This window comes from Oncorhynchus tshawytscha, linkage group LG18 (genome assembly GCF_018296145.1).
Source record: "Oncorhynchus tshawytscha isolate Ot180627B linkage group LG18, Otsh_v2.0, whole genome shotgun sequence".
Taxonomy (NCBI): domain Eukaryota; kingdom Metazoa; phylum Chordata; class Actinopteri; order Salmoniformes; family Salmonidae; genus Oncorhynchus; species Oncorhynchus tshawytscha.
Window position 1 is genome coordinate 35,151,376 of NC_056446.1, and position 13,127 is coordinate 35,164,502.

A 13,127-nucleotide genomic window follows, 5' to 3' on the forward strand; every position below is an offset into this window, starting at 1 on the left:
CAGTATACAGAATGGTGTCGTCAGTATACAGAATGGTGTCGTCAGTATACAGAATGGTGTCGTCAGTATACAGAATGGTGTCGTCAGTATACAGAATGGTGTCGTCAGTATACAGAATGGTGTCGTCAGTATATAGAATGGTGTCGTCAGTATACAGAATGGTGTCGTCAGTATACAGAATGGTGTTGTCAGTATACAGAATGGTGTCGTCAGTATACAGAATGGTGTCGTCAGTATACAGAATGGTGTCGTCAGTATACAGAATGGTGTCGTCAGTATACAGAATGGTGTCGTCAGTATACAGAATGGTGTCGTCAGTATACAGAATGGTGTTGTCAGTATACAGAATGGTGTCGTCAGTATACAGAATGGTGTGTCAGTATACAGAATGGTGTTGTCAGTATACAGAATGGTGTCGTCAGTATACAGAATGGTGTTGTCAGTATACAGAATGGTGTCGTCAGTATACAGAATGGTGTTGTCAGTATACAGAATGGTGTCGTCAGTATACAGAATGGTGTCGTCAGTATACAGAATGGTGTCGTCAGTATACAGAATGGTGGTCAGTATACAGAATGGTGTCGTCAGTATACAGAATGGTGTCGTCAGTATACAGAATGGTGTCGTCAGTATATAGAATGGTGTTGTCAGTATACAGAATGGTGTCGTCAGTATACAGAATGGTGTTGTCAGTATACAGAATGGTGTTGTCAGTATACAGAATGGTGTCGTCAGTATACAGAATGGTGTCGTCAGTATACAGAATGGTGTTGTCAGTATACAGAATGGTGTCGTCAGTATACAGAATGGTGTTGTCAGTATACAGAATGGTGTCGTCAGTATACAGAATGGTGTCGTCAGTATACAGAATGGTGTCGTCAGTATACAGAATGGTGTCGTCAGTATACAGAATGGTGTCGTCAGTATACAGAATGGTGTTGTCAGTATACAGAATGGTGTCGTCAGTATACAGAATGGTGGTCAGTATACAGAATGGTGTTGTCAGTATACAGAATGGTGTTGTCAGTATACAGAATGGTGTTGTCAGTATACAGAAGTCAGTATACAGAATGGTGTTGTCAGTATACAGAATGGTGTTGTCAGTATACAGAATGGTGTCGTCAGTATACAGAATGGTGTCGTCAGTATACAGAATGGTGTCGTCAGTATACAGAATGGTGTCGTCAGTATACAGAATGGTGTCGTCAGTATACAGAATGGTGTCGTCAGTATACAGAATGGTGTCGTCAGTATACAGAATGGTGTCGTCAGTATACAGAATGGTGTACCAAGAAGTGCATTCCTTTGCCATGTTCTTTTTGCAGTATTACTTTAGTGCCTTTTTGCATACAGGATGCATTTAAAAAATATATATTTTCATTCCTATTTTCACTCTAGGTCATTATTGTGGATTCAGTTTTCTCCCATCACAGCCATTGAACTCTGTAGCTGTTTTAAAATCACCGATGGCCTCATGGTGACATCCCTGAGCAGTTTCCTTCCTGTCCTGCAGCTCAGTTCAGAAGGACGACTGTATCTGTCATGTGTCTGGGTGGTTTAATACATCATCCACAGCATCATTATTAACTTGACCATGCTTAAAGATATATTCATTGTCGGATTTGTTATTGTTGCCCATCTACCAATCACTGTCCTTCTTTATGAGTTCCAAAAGCTCCCTGGTCTTTGTCGTTGAATCTTTGCTTGAAATGTAATACTTTACTGAGGGACCTTACAGATGTTGTATGTATGGGGGACAGAGGAAGCGGCAGTCATTAAAAAATCATTTAGACCACTCTTATTTCCATGTAATTTATTTCTGTGTTTGTTAAGCCAAGGCTTGCCTAAACGAACGAGATGAATACTTATGCAAAGGCTACAGAATATTTTAGTTTTTTAGAATTTTTTTTCTCACTTTGACATTATGGAGTATTTGGTGTAGATCAATGGCAAAAAATAATAATCATAATTACATCAATTTCAATCCCACTTTGTTTTAAAGATCCAAGGGAGGTGTACGTATGATAGTGACTTCATGTACCACTTAGCAGAGGCTTTTATCCACATGGATTTAACATGTGCATGTGATCCCAGTGGGAATTGAACCCACAACATGAGCTTGCTAGCTCTCTATGAACAAGAGCCAAGATGACCTTACAGCAGTGCTATTAAAACTTCTTCAGGGGGGGACCTCATTTTCTCCGCCAGAATTTATGGGGACCCCATTTTTTTCCCAAATGTAATGACACACCCTTAAAATCAGAACATTCACATTTTCACATCAATAAATAACCTTCAAATCGCTCATCACTATTAAATTATGAGAACCAATAAATATATTTACTCAATATTATTTTTGTTGTTGTATTTTTCAACTTATCTCCAAATCGTATGTACTGTATATTGTCCAATAAAATAATTTTCACTCTTAATATTTTTATTAATTGTACGTTTTTTATTTGTCGACCCCTCTAGGGGTTGTGACCCCAACATTGAATACCACTGGCTAACAGTCTGAGCCATAGGCAGGACGGAACTGAGATTGTTACCCTACTATCATGCCATTGACCTGCTGTAATAACCCCTAACTCTCCCTCTATCTTCCTGACCTCTAACTTCTGGGCCTCCCCTCTCCTCCAACAGGAGTGTTTCCAGTTCATCCTGCTGTATTAACTCTCATCCTGACCTCTAACCTCCTCCAACAGGAGTGTTTCCAGTTCATCCTGCCCGCGCTGCCCCACGCTATCGACCTGCTACGGGACGCCGTGGTCAAGATGAAGGAGGCGGTGGACGAGCTAGAGGACCTGCCTTCGCCCCCGCCGCCCCTATCGCCGCCCCCCAACAGCTCGCCGCGGCGGCAGACTGAGGACAAGGGCGTACAGTGTGAGGAGGAGGACGATGACAAGAAAGACAGTGGCGTGGCGTCCACCGAGGACTCCTCGTCCTCGCACATCACCGCAGCCTCCATCGCCGCTAAGGTAACTAATGGGGAGGTAAGGGAACGTAGTGGGAATGTTTTCCTGACAGGACTGGGATCTGAACTTTAAGGGTGGTGCAATGTCTATGTTCCCATTCTCCACTCTATTCCTCTCTTCTTCCATTGTGTACACTTCCACTATTCTTTCTCCTTCATTTCAAAGCATTGGCTAAAGAGGGAGTTTCAACCATAAACCCATGACTCAATGTGTACAAGTGAACACAGTGGGAAAAGGGTGGACAATCGGGACGCATGTACACTACATGGCCAAAAGTATGTGGACACATGCTCATCGAACATCTCATTCCAAAATCATGGACATTAATATGGAGTTGGTCCCCCCTTTGCTGCTATAACAGCCTCCAGTCTTCTGGAGAGGCTTCCCACTAGATGTTGGAACATTGCTGCGGGGAAGAGCTTTACACCACTCCAAGCCGACGCTTGGCATTGCGTCGTGATGGTGATCTTAGATTTGTATGTGGCTACTCGGCCATGGAAACCCATTCCATGAAGCTCCCCAGTTCTTGTGCTGACTTTGCTTCCAGAAGCAGTTTGGTAGTGAGTGTTGAAAACCTCAGAAAAATAACTTACAGTTGACCGGGGCAGCTAGATTTATACACCTATCAGTAACGAGTGTGGCTGAAATAGCCGAATCCACTAATTTGAAGGGATGTCCACATACTTTTGTATATATAGAGTATCTACATACAGTGCCTTGCGAAAGTATTCGGCCCCCTTGAACTTTGCGACCTTTTGCCACATTTCAGGCTTCAAACATAAAGATATAAAACTGTATTTTTTGTGAAGAATCAACAACAAGTTGGACACAATCATGAAGTGGAACGACATTTATTGGATATTTCAAACTTTTTTAACAAATCAAAAACTGAAAAATTGGGCGTGCAAAATTATTCAGCCCCTTTACTTTCAGTGCAGCAAACTCTCTCCAGAAGTTCAGTGAGGATCTCTGAATGATCCAATGTTGACCTAAATGACTAATGATGATAAATACAATCCACCTGTGTGTAATCAAGTCTCCGTATAAATGCACCTGCACTGTGATAGTCTCAGAGGTCCGTTAAAAGCGCAGAGAGCATCATGAAGAACAAGGAACACACCAGGCAGGTCCGAGATACTGTTGTGAAGACGTTTAAAGCCGTATTTGGATACAAAAAGATTTCCCAAGCTTTAAACATCCCAAGGAGCACTGTGCAAGCGATAATATTGAAATGGAAGGAGTATCAGACCACTGCAAATCTACCAAGACCTGGCCGTCCCTCTAAACTTTCAGCTCATACAAGAGAAGACTGATCAGAGATGCAGCCAAGAGGCCCATGATCACTCTGGATGAACTGCAGAGATCTACAGCTGAGGTGGGAGACTCTGTACATAGGACAACAATCAGTCGTATATTGCACAAATCTGGCCTTTATGGAAGAGTGACAAGAAGAAAGCCATTTCTTAAAGATATCCATAAAAAGTGTTGTTTAAAGTTTGCCACAAGCCACCTGGGAGACACACCAAACATGTGGAAGAAGGTGCTCTGGTCAGATGAAACCAAAATTGAACTTTTTGGCAACAATGCAAAACGTTATGTTTGGCGTAAAAGCAACACAGCTCATCACCCTGAACACACCATCCCCTCTGTCAAACATGGTGGTGGCAGCATCATGGTTTGGGCCTGCTTTTCTTCAGCAGGGACAGGGAAGATGGTTAGAATTGATGGGAAGATGGATGGAGCCAAATACAGGACCATTCTGGAAGAAAACCTGATGGAGTCTGCAAAAGACCTGAGACTGGGACGGAGATTTGTCTTCCAACAAGACAATGATCCAAAACATAAAGCAAAATCTACAATGGAATGGTTCAAAAATAAACATATCCAGGTGTTAGAATGGCCAAGTCAAAGTCCAGACCTGAATCCAATCGAGAATCTGTGGAAAGAACTGAAAACTGCTGTTCACAAATGCTCTCCATCCAACCTCACTGAGCTCGAGCTGTTTTGCAAGGAGGAATGGGAAAAAATGTCAGTCTCTCGATGTGCAAAACTGATAGAGACATACCCCAAGCGACTTACAGCTGTAATCGCAGCAAAAGGTGGCGCTACAAAGTATTAACTTGAGGGGGCTGAATAATTTTGCACGCCCAATTTTTCAGTTTTTGATTTGTTAAAAAAGTTTGAAATATCCAATAAATGTCGTTCCACTTCATGATTGTGTCCCACTTGTTGTTGATTCTTCACAAAAAAATACAGTTTTATATCTTTATGTTTGAAGCCTGAAATGTGGCAAAAGGTCGCAAAGTTCAAGGGGGCCGAATACTTTCGCAAGGCACTGTATTTCATATTAAACAACTCGCCATGCCATATTTCATACAACCACCATGCTCATTATTATTCTGTACACTTGTAACAACTCCATGTCTGTCGGGAAAATCTGTGAAATATGCCATTTTTTTCAGATGGATGTGTGTGTGTGTGTGTGTGTGTGTGTGTGTGTGTGTGTGTCATTCATTGTCCATTGAAGTGACTGTTGTCCATTTCCATTGTTCTGTCCTGTCCAAGATCAGAGTGGACCTATACCGCTGTGGCCATGTTGTCATGGTAACGTGTGTGTGGTCCAGTTCCGGCTCCATCCCGCCATTTTTTATCATTGTCCTATCATGGACTTTCATCGGTAAGACTCCATGGGGCAATTTCCCAGACCCAGATTAAACATCCAGAATTTAAAAAAGCACTATCCAGGACTAGGCTTAATCTGTGTCCAGGAAACCCTAGATACATTACATGTAGATCTGATTCATCTCTGTGATCTATAATCCATCCCCATGTCATCCTGGAAATAGTGTCATACCATCCATATTGCCCAGGTTCATTCATTATTCATTTATTAGTGTACTATCATCACATTTAGAAGTGTCTCAGTAGCTCTTGATTAACCTCTTCAATGTAATGGCAAAATGTAGATATCCACCTAAATAGACTCAAAATAACTGCTATTCATGTGTAATTACATCGTTCTGACATGCAAAATCTTGGTATATTTGGAAAGAAACACATGTCTTCCACAACATGTGAACAATATCAGAAAAAAACGGGATTGTTAGACCTAACAACTGGACATGGGTAGATGTTTTAATAAGTGGTGTCAGGTGTGGTCACAGGAAGATTCCAAGTGTCCCTAAACCTCCCCAAAGTGGTATATGTCTGTAAATGTGATAATTCCAGTTCTATTACATATTCACAGTCTCTAAATCAAATCAAAATCAAATGTATTTATATAGCCCTTCGTACATCAGCTGATATCTCAAAGTGCTGTACAGAAACCCAGCCTAAAACCCCAAACAGCAAGCAATGCAGGTGTAGAAGCACAGTGGCTAGGAAAAACTCCCTAGAAAGGCCAAAACCTAGGAAGAAACCTAGAGAGGAACCAGGCTATGAGGGGTGGCCAGTCCTCTTCTGGCTGTGCCGGGTGGATCTTATAACAGAACATGGCCAAGATGTTCAAATGTTCATAAATGACCAGCATGGTCAAATAATAATAATCACAGGCAGAACAGTTGAAACTGGAGCAGCAGCACGGCCAGGTGGACTGGGGACAGCAAGGAGTCATCATGTCAGGTAGTCCTGAGGCATGGTCCTATGGCTCAGGTCCTCCGAAAGAGAGAATTTGACAGAGCATACTTAAATTCACACAGGACACCGGATAAGACAGGAGAAGTGCTCCAGATATAACAAACTGACCCTAGCCCCCCGACACATAAACTACTGCAGCATAAATACTGGAGGCTGAGACAGGAGGGGTCAGGAGACACTGTGGCAATTACAACATTAAGACAATTTGGAGAGGTTGAAAGGACGCTTTTTTAAAATGGGGACGTTCTTCCTCACCTGTGCCCCAATGTCCTTTTTCCCCCTCCTTGAGACATGGTCGTTATTGAATACCTTATGCTGTGTGGTGAGAGTGGTTACTTCCCTAGTGTCCTTCCATTTCACAAAAAGCAGCTTGTTAGTCCTGATGCAACGTATGGTCCCCCTCTCCGCTGTCTTTGTCATGTCGTTTACCTTGGTTTTGGGGAAACTGATTCTCTTAGAATGAATGGTGCCACAAGCCCCTATTTTATTTTTCAAGGAGGTCTATGAAAAGCATGGGACTAGTATAAAAATGGTCCACAAAGAGCTTGTACACAATGCCAAGTAAAGGGAAGTCCATCAGCTGCATGACAGTCTTAACTAAGGCCCTTCCCAGTGGGTGTGATCGCCTTGCCACGTGTAGGCAGGCTGAATCGGCACAAAGAGCTTGTAGCCCCATTTGGTCGGCTTATTATTCATATATTGCTTCAAGCCAATTGGAGCCTTTGAGGCAACCATGCGCTCATCTATAGATAGAATTTGAGCAGGCTGGAAGTAAGTTTTGCATGCCTCCACCATGTCATGATAAAGGGGATTGACTCTTACAAGACGACCTTGCTTTTTGGGGCGGCAGGGTAGTGGTTAGAGCGTTGGACTAGTAACCGGAAGGTTGCGAGTTCAAACCCCCGAGCTGACAAGGTACAAATCTGTCGTTCTGCCCCTGAACAGGCAGTTAACCCACTGTTCCTAGGCAGTCATTGAAAATAAGAATTTGTTCTTAACTGACTTGCCAAGTTAAATAAAGGTTAAAAAAAAAAAAAAATTGTTGCAGATACCGTACTCATACCAGACTGAATTGAATAAAACATTTTTTTAAGTGCCCCCAAATATGGGGACTTTTTATATTTAAGAGGTTTTTAAGAGAACTACAGGATCTGTTTGGAAAGCATGTGGTATGATAAGGAACTGTATATTCCACTGCTGTAATTATATGTTTTGTTTAGGCATAGGGTTTGAAATGAATAAAGGTTTGGTTTAGAAAGGAGGGTTAGAGTTTTACCACCGTCCTCCGTCATTCATTCTGCCAGTTAAATATGCACTGTCTATGTGACAATAAGGCACAAGATGTTGTGCTATAGTGCAGACAGTTAAATATGGACTGTCTATGTGACAATAAGGCACAAGATGTTGTGCTATAGTGCAGACAGTTAAATATGCACTGTCTATGTGACAATAAACTACAAGATGTTGTGCTATAGTGCAGACAGTTAAATATGGACTGTCTATGTGACAATAAACTACAAGATGCTGTGCTATAGTGCAGACAGTTAAATATGGACTGTCTATGTGACAATAAACTACAAGATGCTGTGCTATAGTGCAGACAGTTAAATATGGACTGTCTATGTGACAATAAACTACAAGATGCTGTGCTATAGTGCAGACAGTTAAATATGGACTGTCTATGTGACAATAAACTACAAGATGCTGTGCTATAGTGCAGACAGTTAAATATGGACTGTCTATGTGACAATAAACTACAAGATGCTGTGCTATAGTGCAGACAGTTAAATATGGACTGTCTATGTGACAATAAACTACAAGATGCTGTGCTATAGTGCAGACAGTTAAATATGGACTGTCTATGTGACAATAAGGCACAAGATGCTGTGCTATAGTGCCGACAGTTAAATATGCACTGTCTATGTGACAATAAGGCACAAGATGTTGTGCTATAGTGCAGACAGTTAAATATGGACTGTCTATGTGACAATAAGGCACAAGATGTTGTGCTATAGTGCAGACAGTTAAATATGGACTGTCTATGTGACAATAAGGCACAAGATGTTGTGCTATAGTGCAGACAGTTAAATATGCACTGTCTATGTGACAATAAACTACAAGATGTTGTGCTATAGTGCAGACAGTTAAATATGCACTGTCTATGTGACAATAAGGCACAAGATGCTGTGCTATAGTGCAGACAGTCAAAGTTAAAGGGCATCTGCAGTTGACACGGTAACAAAGCAGTCAGTTGCAGATTGTCCCTTTTTAAAGGGTTTTTTGTGTGTTATCTATAGTACATATTCTGCAGTCAGTGTCAGTGCTATTTTCTCTCTCTCTCTCTCTCTGTGTGTGTGTGTGTGTGTGTGTGTGTGTGTGTGTGTGTGTGTGTGTGTGTGTGTGTGTGTGTGTGTGTGTGTGTGTGTGTGTGTGTGTGTGTGTGTTTGGGTAGATCCCAGACTCCATCATCTCCAGGGGTGTCCAGGTCCTCCCCAGAGACACAGGCTCTCTGAGCACCACGCCCTCTGAGTCGCCCCGCGCCCAGGCCACCTCACGGCTCTCTACCGCCTCCTGCCCCACGCCCAAAGTAAGGCCACACACACACACACACAGACAGCATTTTTCTGCAGCAGTGTTTTCTTCAGTGTCTATCATCACTGTGCTATGACAAACCAAAGTGTGTGCTTGTGTGTGGAGGAGAACCTGCTGTGGCTAGTATGGTAACCGTTGTGTGTGGAGGAGAACCTGCTGTGGCTAGTATGGTAACGGTTGTGTGTGGAGGAGTACCTGCTGTGGCTAGTATGGTAGCGGTTGTGTGTGGAGGAGAACCTGCTCTGGCTAGTATGGTAGCGGTTGTGTGTTTTATGCTTGTTTGCTTGGGTCAAGTTGGTAACCCTTTTGAATGGAAATATATTGAATAGACCCAGCACTAGCTCTCTCTCACACACACACACACAGACCCTTCACCATCCCCTGCCTAAGTTAACCCACTCCAGTCTCTCCTGCAGGTCTAACATTCAGAGATGCAGTCTGTCTCTCTCTCGTTCTCTCTCTTTCTCTAGTTCTCTTTCTCAATTCAATTTTCAATTTCAATTCAAGGGCTATCTCTCTACCTCTATTTATCTCTCTATCTGTCACAATCTCTCTCCCTCTCTATTTCTCTCTACCTCTATTTCTCCCTCTCTCTCTATTTCTCTCTCTTTCTCTCTCTCTCTATTTCTCTCTATATATCGCTCTCTCTCGCTCCCTCTATTTCTCTCTGTATCTCTCTCTCCCTATATTCTGACAACACAGCTCTTAGCTCCCTCAGTAGATGCCTACTGGATAACTTATTTGTATTGCTTTTAATATTTTTAAATGAATTTATCTTATTAACACTTTGTTCTAGCTAGCTATTTGTGTAGGTAGCTATCAAGTAAACGCAATGATAATAGTAAGCTCTCTCTCGCTCCCTCTATTTCTCTCTATATATCGCTCTCTCTCGCTCCCTCTATTTCTCTCTATATATCGCTCTCTCTCGCTCCCTCTATTTCTCTCTATATATCGCTCTCTCTCGCTCCCTCTATTTCTCTCTATATATCGCTCTCTCTCGCTCGCTCTATTTCTCTCTATATATCGCTCTCTCTCGCTCCCTCTATTTCTCTCTATGTATCTCTCTCTCCCTATATTCCTCTATGTATCTCTCTCTATCTAAATCTATCTATCCAATCTCTCACCTCATCTGTCTTGTCTCCTGGGAAAGTGTCATGAGAATAGACCAGAGGTTTCTATGGGAATGGCTGAAGGAGAGCGACCCATATATACACTGGGTATACCAAACATTAGGATCGCACAGTGCAGCCTCAAATCGTCAGGGAATGGACTCTACAAGGTGTTGAAAGTGTTTCCACAGGGATGCTGGCCCATGTTGACTCCAGTGTTTCCAAAAATTGTATCAAGTTGGCTGGATGACCTTTGGGTGGTGGACAATTCTAAATACACACTGGAAACTGTTGAGCGTGAAACGTCCAGCAACGTTGCAGTTCTTGACGAAACTGATGAGCCTGGCACCTACTCGTTAAACCTCGTTAAAAGGAACTTAAATATTTTGTCTAGCCAATTCACCCTCTGAACGGCACACATACACAATCCATGTCTCAAGTGTCTCAAGGCTTAAACATCCATCTGTCCCCTCCCCTTCATCTTCACTGATTGAAGTGGATTTAACCGGTGACATCACTAAGGGATCATAGCTTTCACCTGGTCTGTCTGTCATGGAATGAGCAGGTGCCTTTAATGTTTGTTTTGCATACTCAGTCTATATATACAGTGTACATAGATCTGCTACTGCAGCTTTACAGGTTCAGTCAGTCTGTCCATGTGCCACGTGGGTCTTTATATACTGGTGTCTTAGAATGGTACACTGTGGAGACCTGCGGATGAATATACCGTGAGAAGTGACTCAATGTCTGTGTTTTTAATTTACAATGAATGTACAAAGTTTTGTTGGTGTCATAAGCAGATGCGTACTTAGAATCATCTCAGTTTTCATTGTTGCTATGTTGCTTAGCAACAATGAAAACTGAGATGATTCTATGTCCAAAAGTTCCAAGAAGATTGACTCCACGTACTTACAGTAACCTGGGGTTGTTGTTGATTCTAGAGTATAGAGTCTTGTTCTCTGTATGTAAGGACGTAGAGTCTAGAGAACTGTGCTCCTATCCTCTTCAGTGGTGTTATTGTATAACTTGTGTTCTATATGTTCTGTATAGAGGACGTGTAATGTGAGGAGTAGCCATGGTGCTGCTGTCTCTATGTTACTAGTACCACTGCAGTACGAGGCCTAGTACTCTACATCACTAAACTAAAGCCCTTTTGTTAATGACCCAGTTTGAGTTGCTGCCTCTGTCAGGAGTTTCTTTATCCCCCACATGAGTCAGCACGACTGTGTGTGTGTGTGTGTGTGTGTGTGTGTGTGTGTGTGTGTGTGTGTGTGTGTGTGTGTGTGTGTGTGTGTGTGTGTGTGTGTGTGTGTGTGTGTGTGTGTGTGTGTGTGGCGCCTCTCACCACATGTTCTCACAAGTCTTAATTTGAAGCGGAAATACCCTCTGCTGCTCTGCCTCCAGACCAGACACACACACACCAAAGAGAGAGGCACCCAGACGCACAGCTCCAATGTCCAAAGCTGTCTGTCTACACAGCCCAGGAGCAGACACACACACACACACACACACACACACACACACAAACTTTCAATGTACGCATGCACACACAAATAACACAACATGAAAATGAACACAGACAGACACACACAGACTGTCTCACTGCTACCAGGCACACTACTACCAGGCACACTGCTACCAGGCACACACTGCTGCCAGGCACACACAGCCAGGCACACTGCTACCAGGCACCAGGCACACACTGCTGCCAGGCACACACTGCTACCAGGCACACTGCTACCAGGCAGGCACACTGCTACCAGGCACACTGCTACCAGGCACACTGCTGCCAGGCACACACTGCTGCCAGGCACACTGCTACCAGGCACACACTGCTGACCAGGCACACTGCTACCAGGCACACACTGCCAGGCACACTGCTACCAGGCACACTGCTACCAGGCACACTGCTACCAGGCACACACTGCTGACACCAGCTACCAGGCACACTGCTACCAGGCACACACTGCTGACAGGCACACTGCTACCAGGCACACAGGCTACCAGGCACACACTGCTGACAGGCACACCAGGCACACACTGCTGACAGGCACACTGCTACCAGGGCAGGCACACACTGCTACCAGGCACACACTGCTGACAGGCACACTGCTACCAGGCACACTGCTCAATCACAAACTCCACACATACAAACATAGTGAAACAAACATATGCAGTCAAACCAGCACTCAGATCTGCAAACACTACACATCCTTTCTCACAGGCACAGAGTAACACACACTCTGACTGTGATGCTGGTGTAGTTGTACCCTTCCACTCTAGTGAGCATGTAGTGCAGTTACATAGTGGTTGAGTTTGGATTAATGAAGCATGTGTGTGTGTGTGTGTGGAGGCGGGGTCTGTTTGACCCTGATCTCTGGCTCTCTCTTTCTCTCTCTCTTCCTCTCTGTCTCTTTCTCTTTCTTTCTTTTTCAATCCCTCTGTGTCGCTGTTCTCTCTTTTTCTCTCTCTATACATGTCTCTCTGTCTCTCACTCTCTGTCTCTGTCTCGCCTAGAAGGCCAGCATCCCGGAGTCGCCTCTTCACTGTTGACGTTGAGACTGGTGTTTTGCGGGTACTATTTAATGAAGCTGCCAGTTGAGGACTTATGAGGCGTCTGTTTCTCAAGCTAGACACTCTAATATACTTGTCTTCTTGCTCAGTTGTGCACCGGGGCCTCCCACTCCTCTTTCTATTCTTGTTAGAGCCAGTTTGCGCTGTTCTGTGAAGGGAGTAGTACACAACGTTGTACGAGATCTACGGTTTCTTGTCAATTTCTCACATGGAATAGCCTTCATTTCTCAGAACAAGAAAA

General features: G+C 43.4%; 1 protein-coding gene across 1 annotated transcript in view; it reads left to right on the forward strand.

Annotated features, from left to right (window-relative positions):
* LOC112217931 (gephyrin) overlaps positions 1 to 13,127 on the forward strand; it is a 166,193-nt gene that overhangs the window by 87,758 nt on the left and 65,308 nt on the right. Inside the window, exons 7-8 of the mRNA XM_042300533.1 lie at positions 2,706 to 2,978; positions 9,064 to 9,198. Of these exons, the coding sequence (XP_042156467.1) occupies positions 2,706 to 2,978; positions 9,064 to 9,198 (408 nt within the window). The remainder of the gene's footprint in view (positions 1 to 2,705; positions 2,979 to 9,063; positions 9,199 to 13,127) is intronic.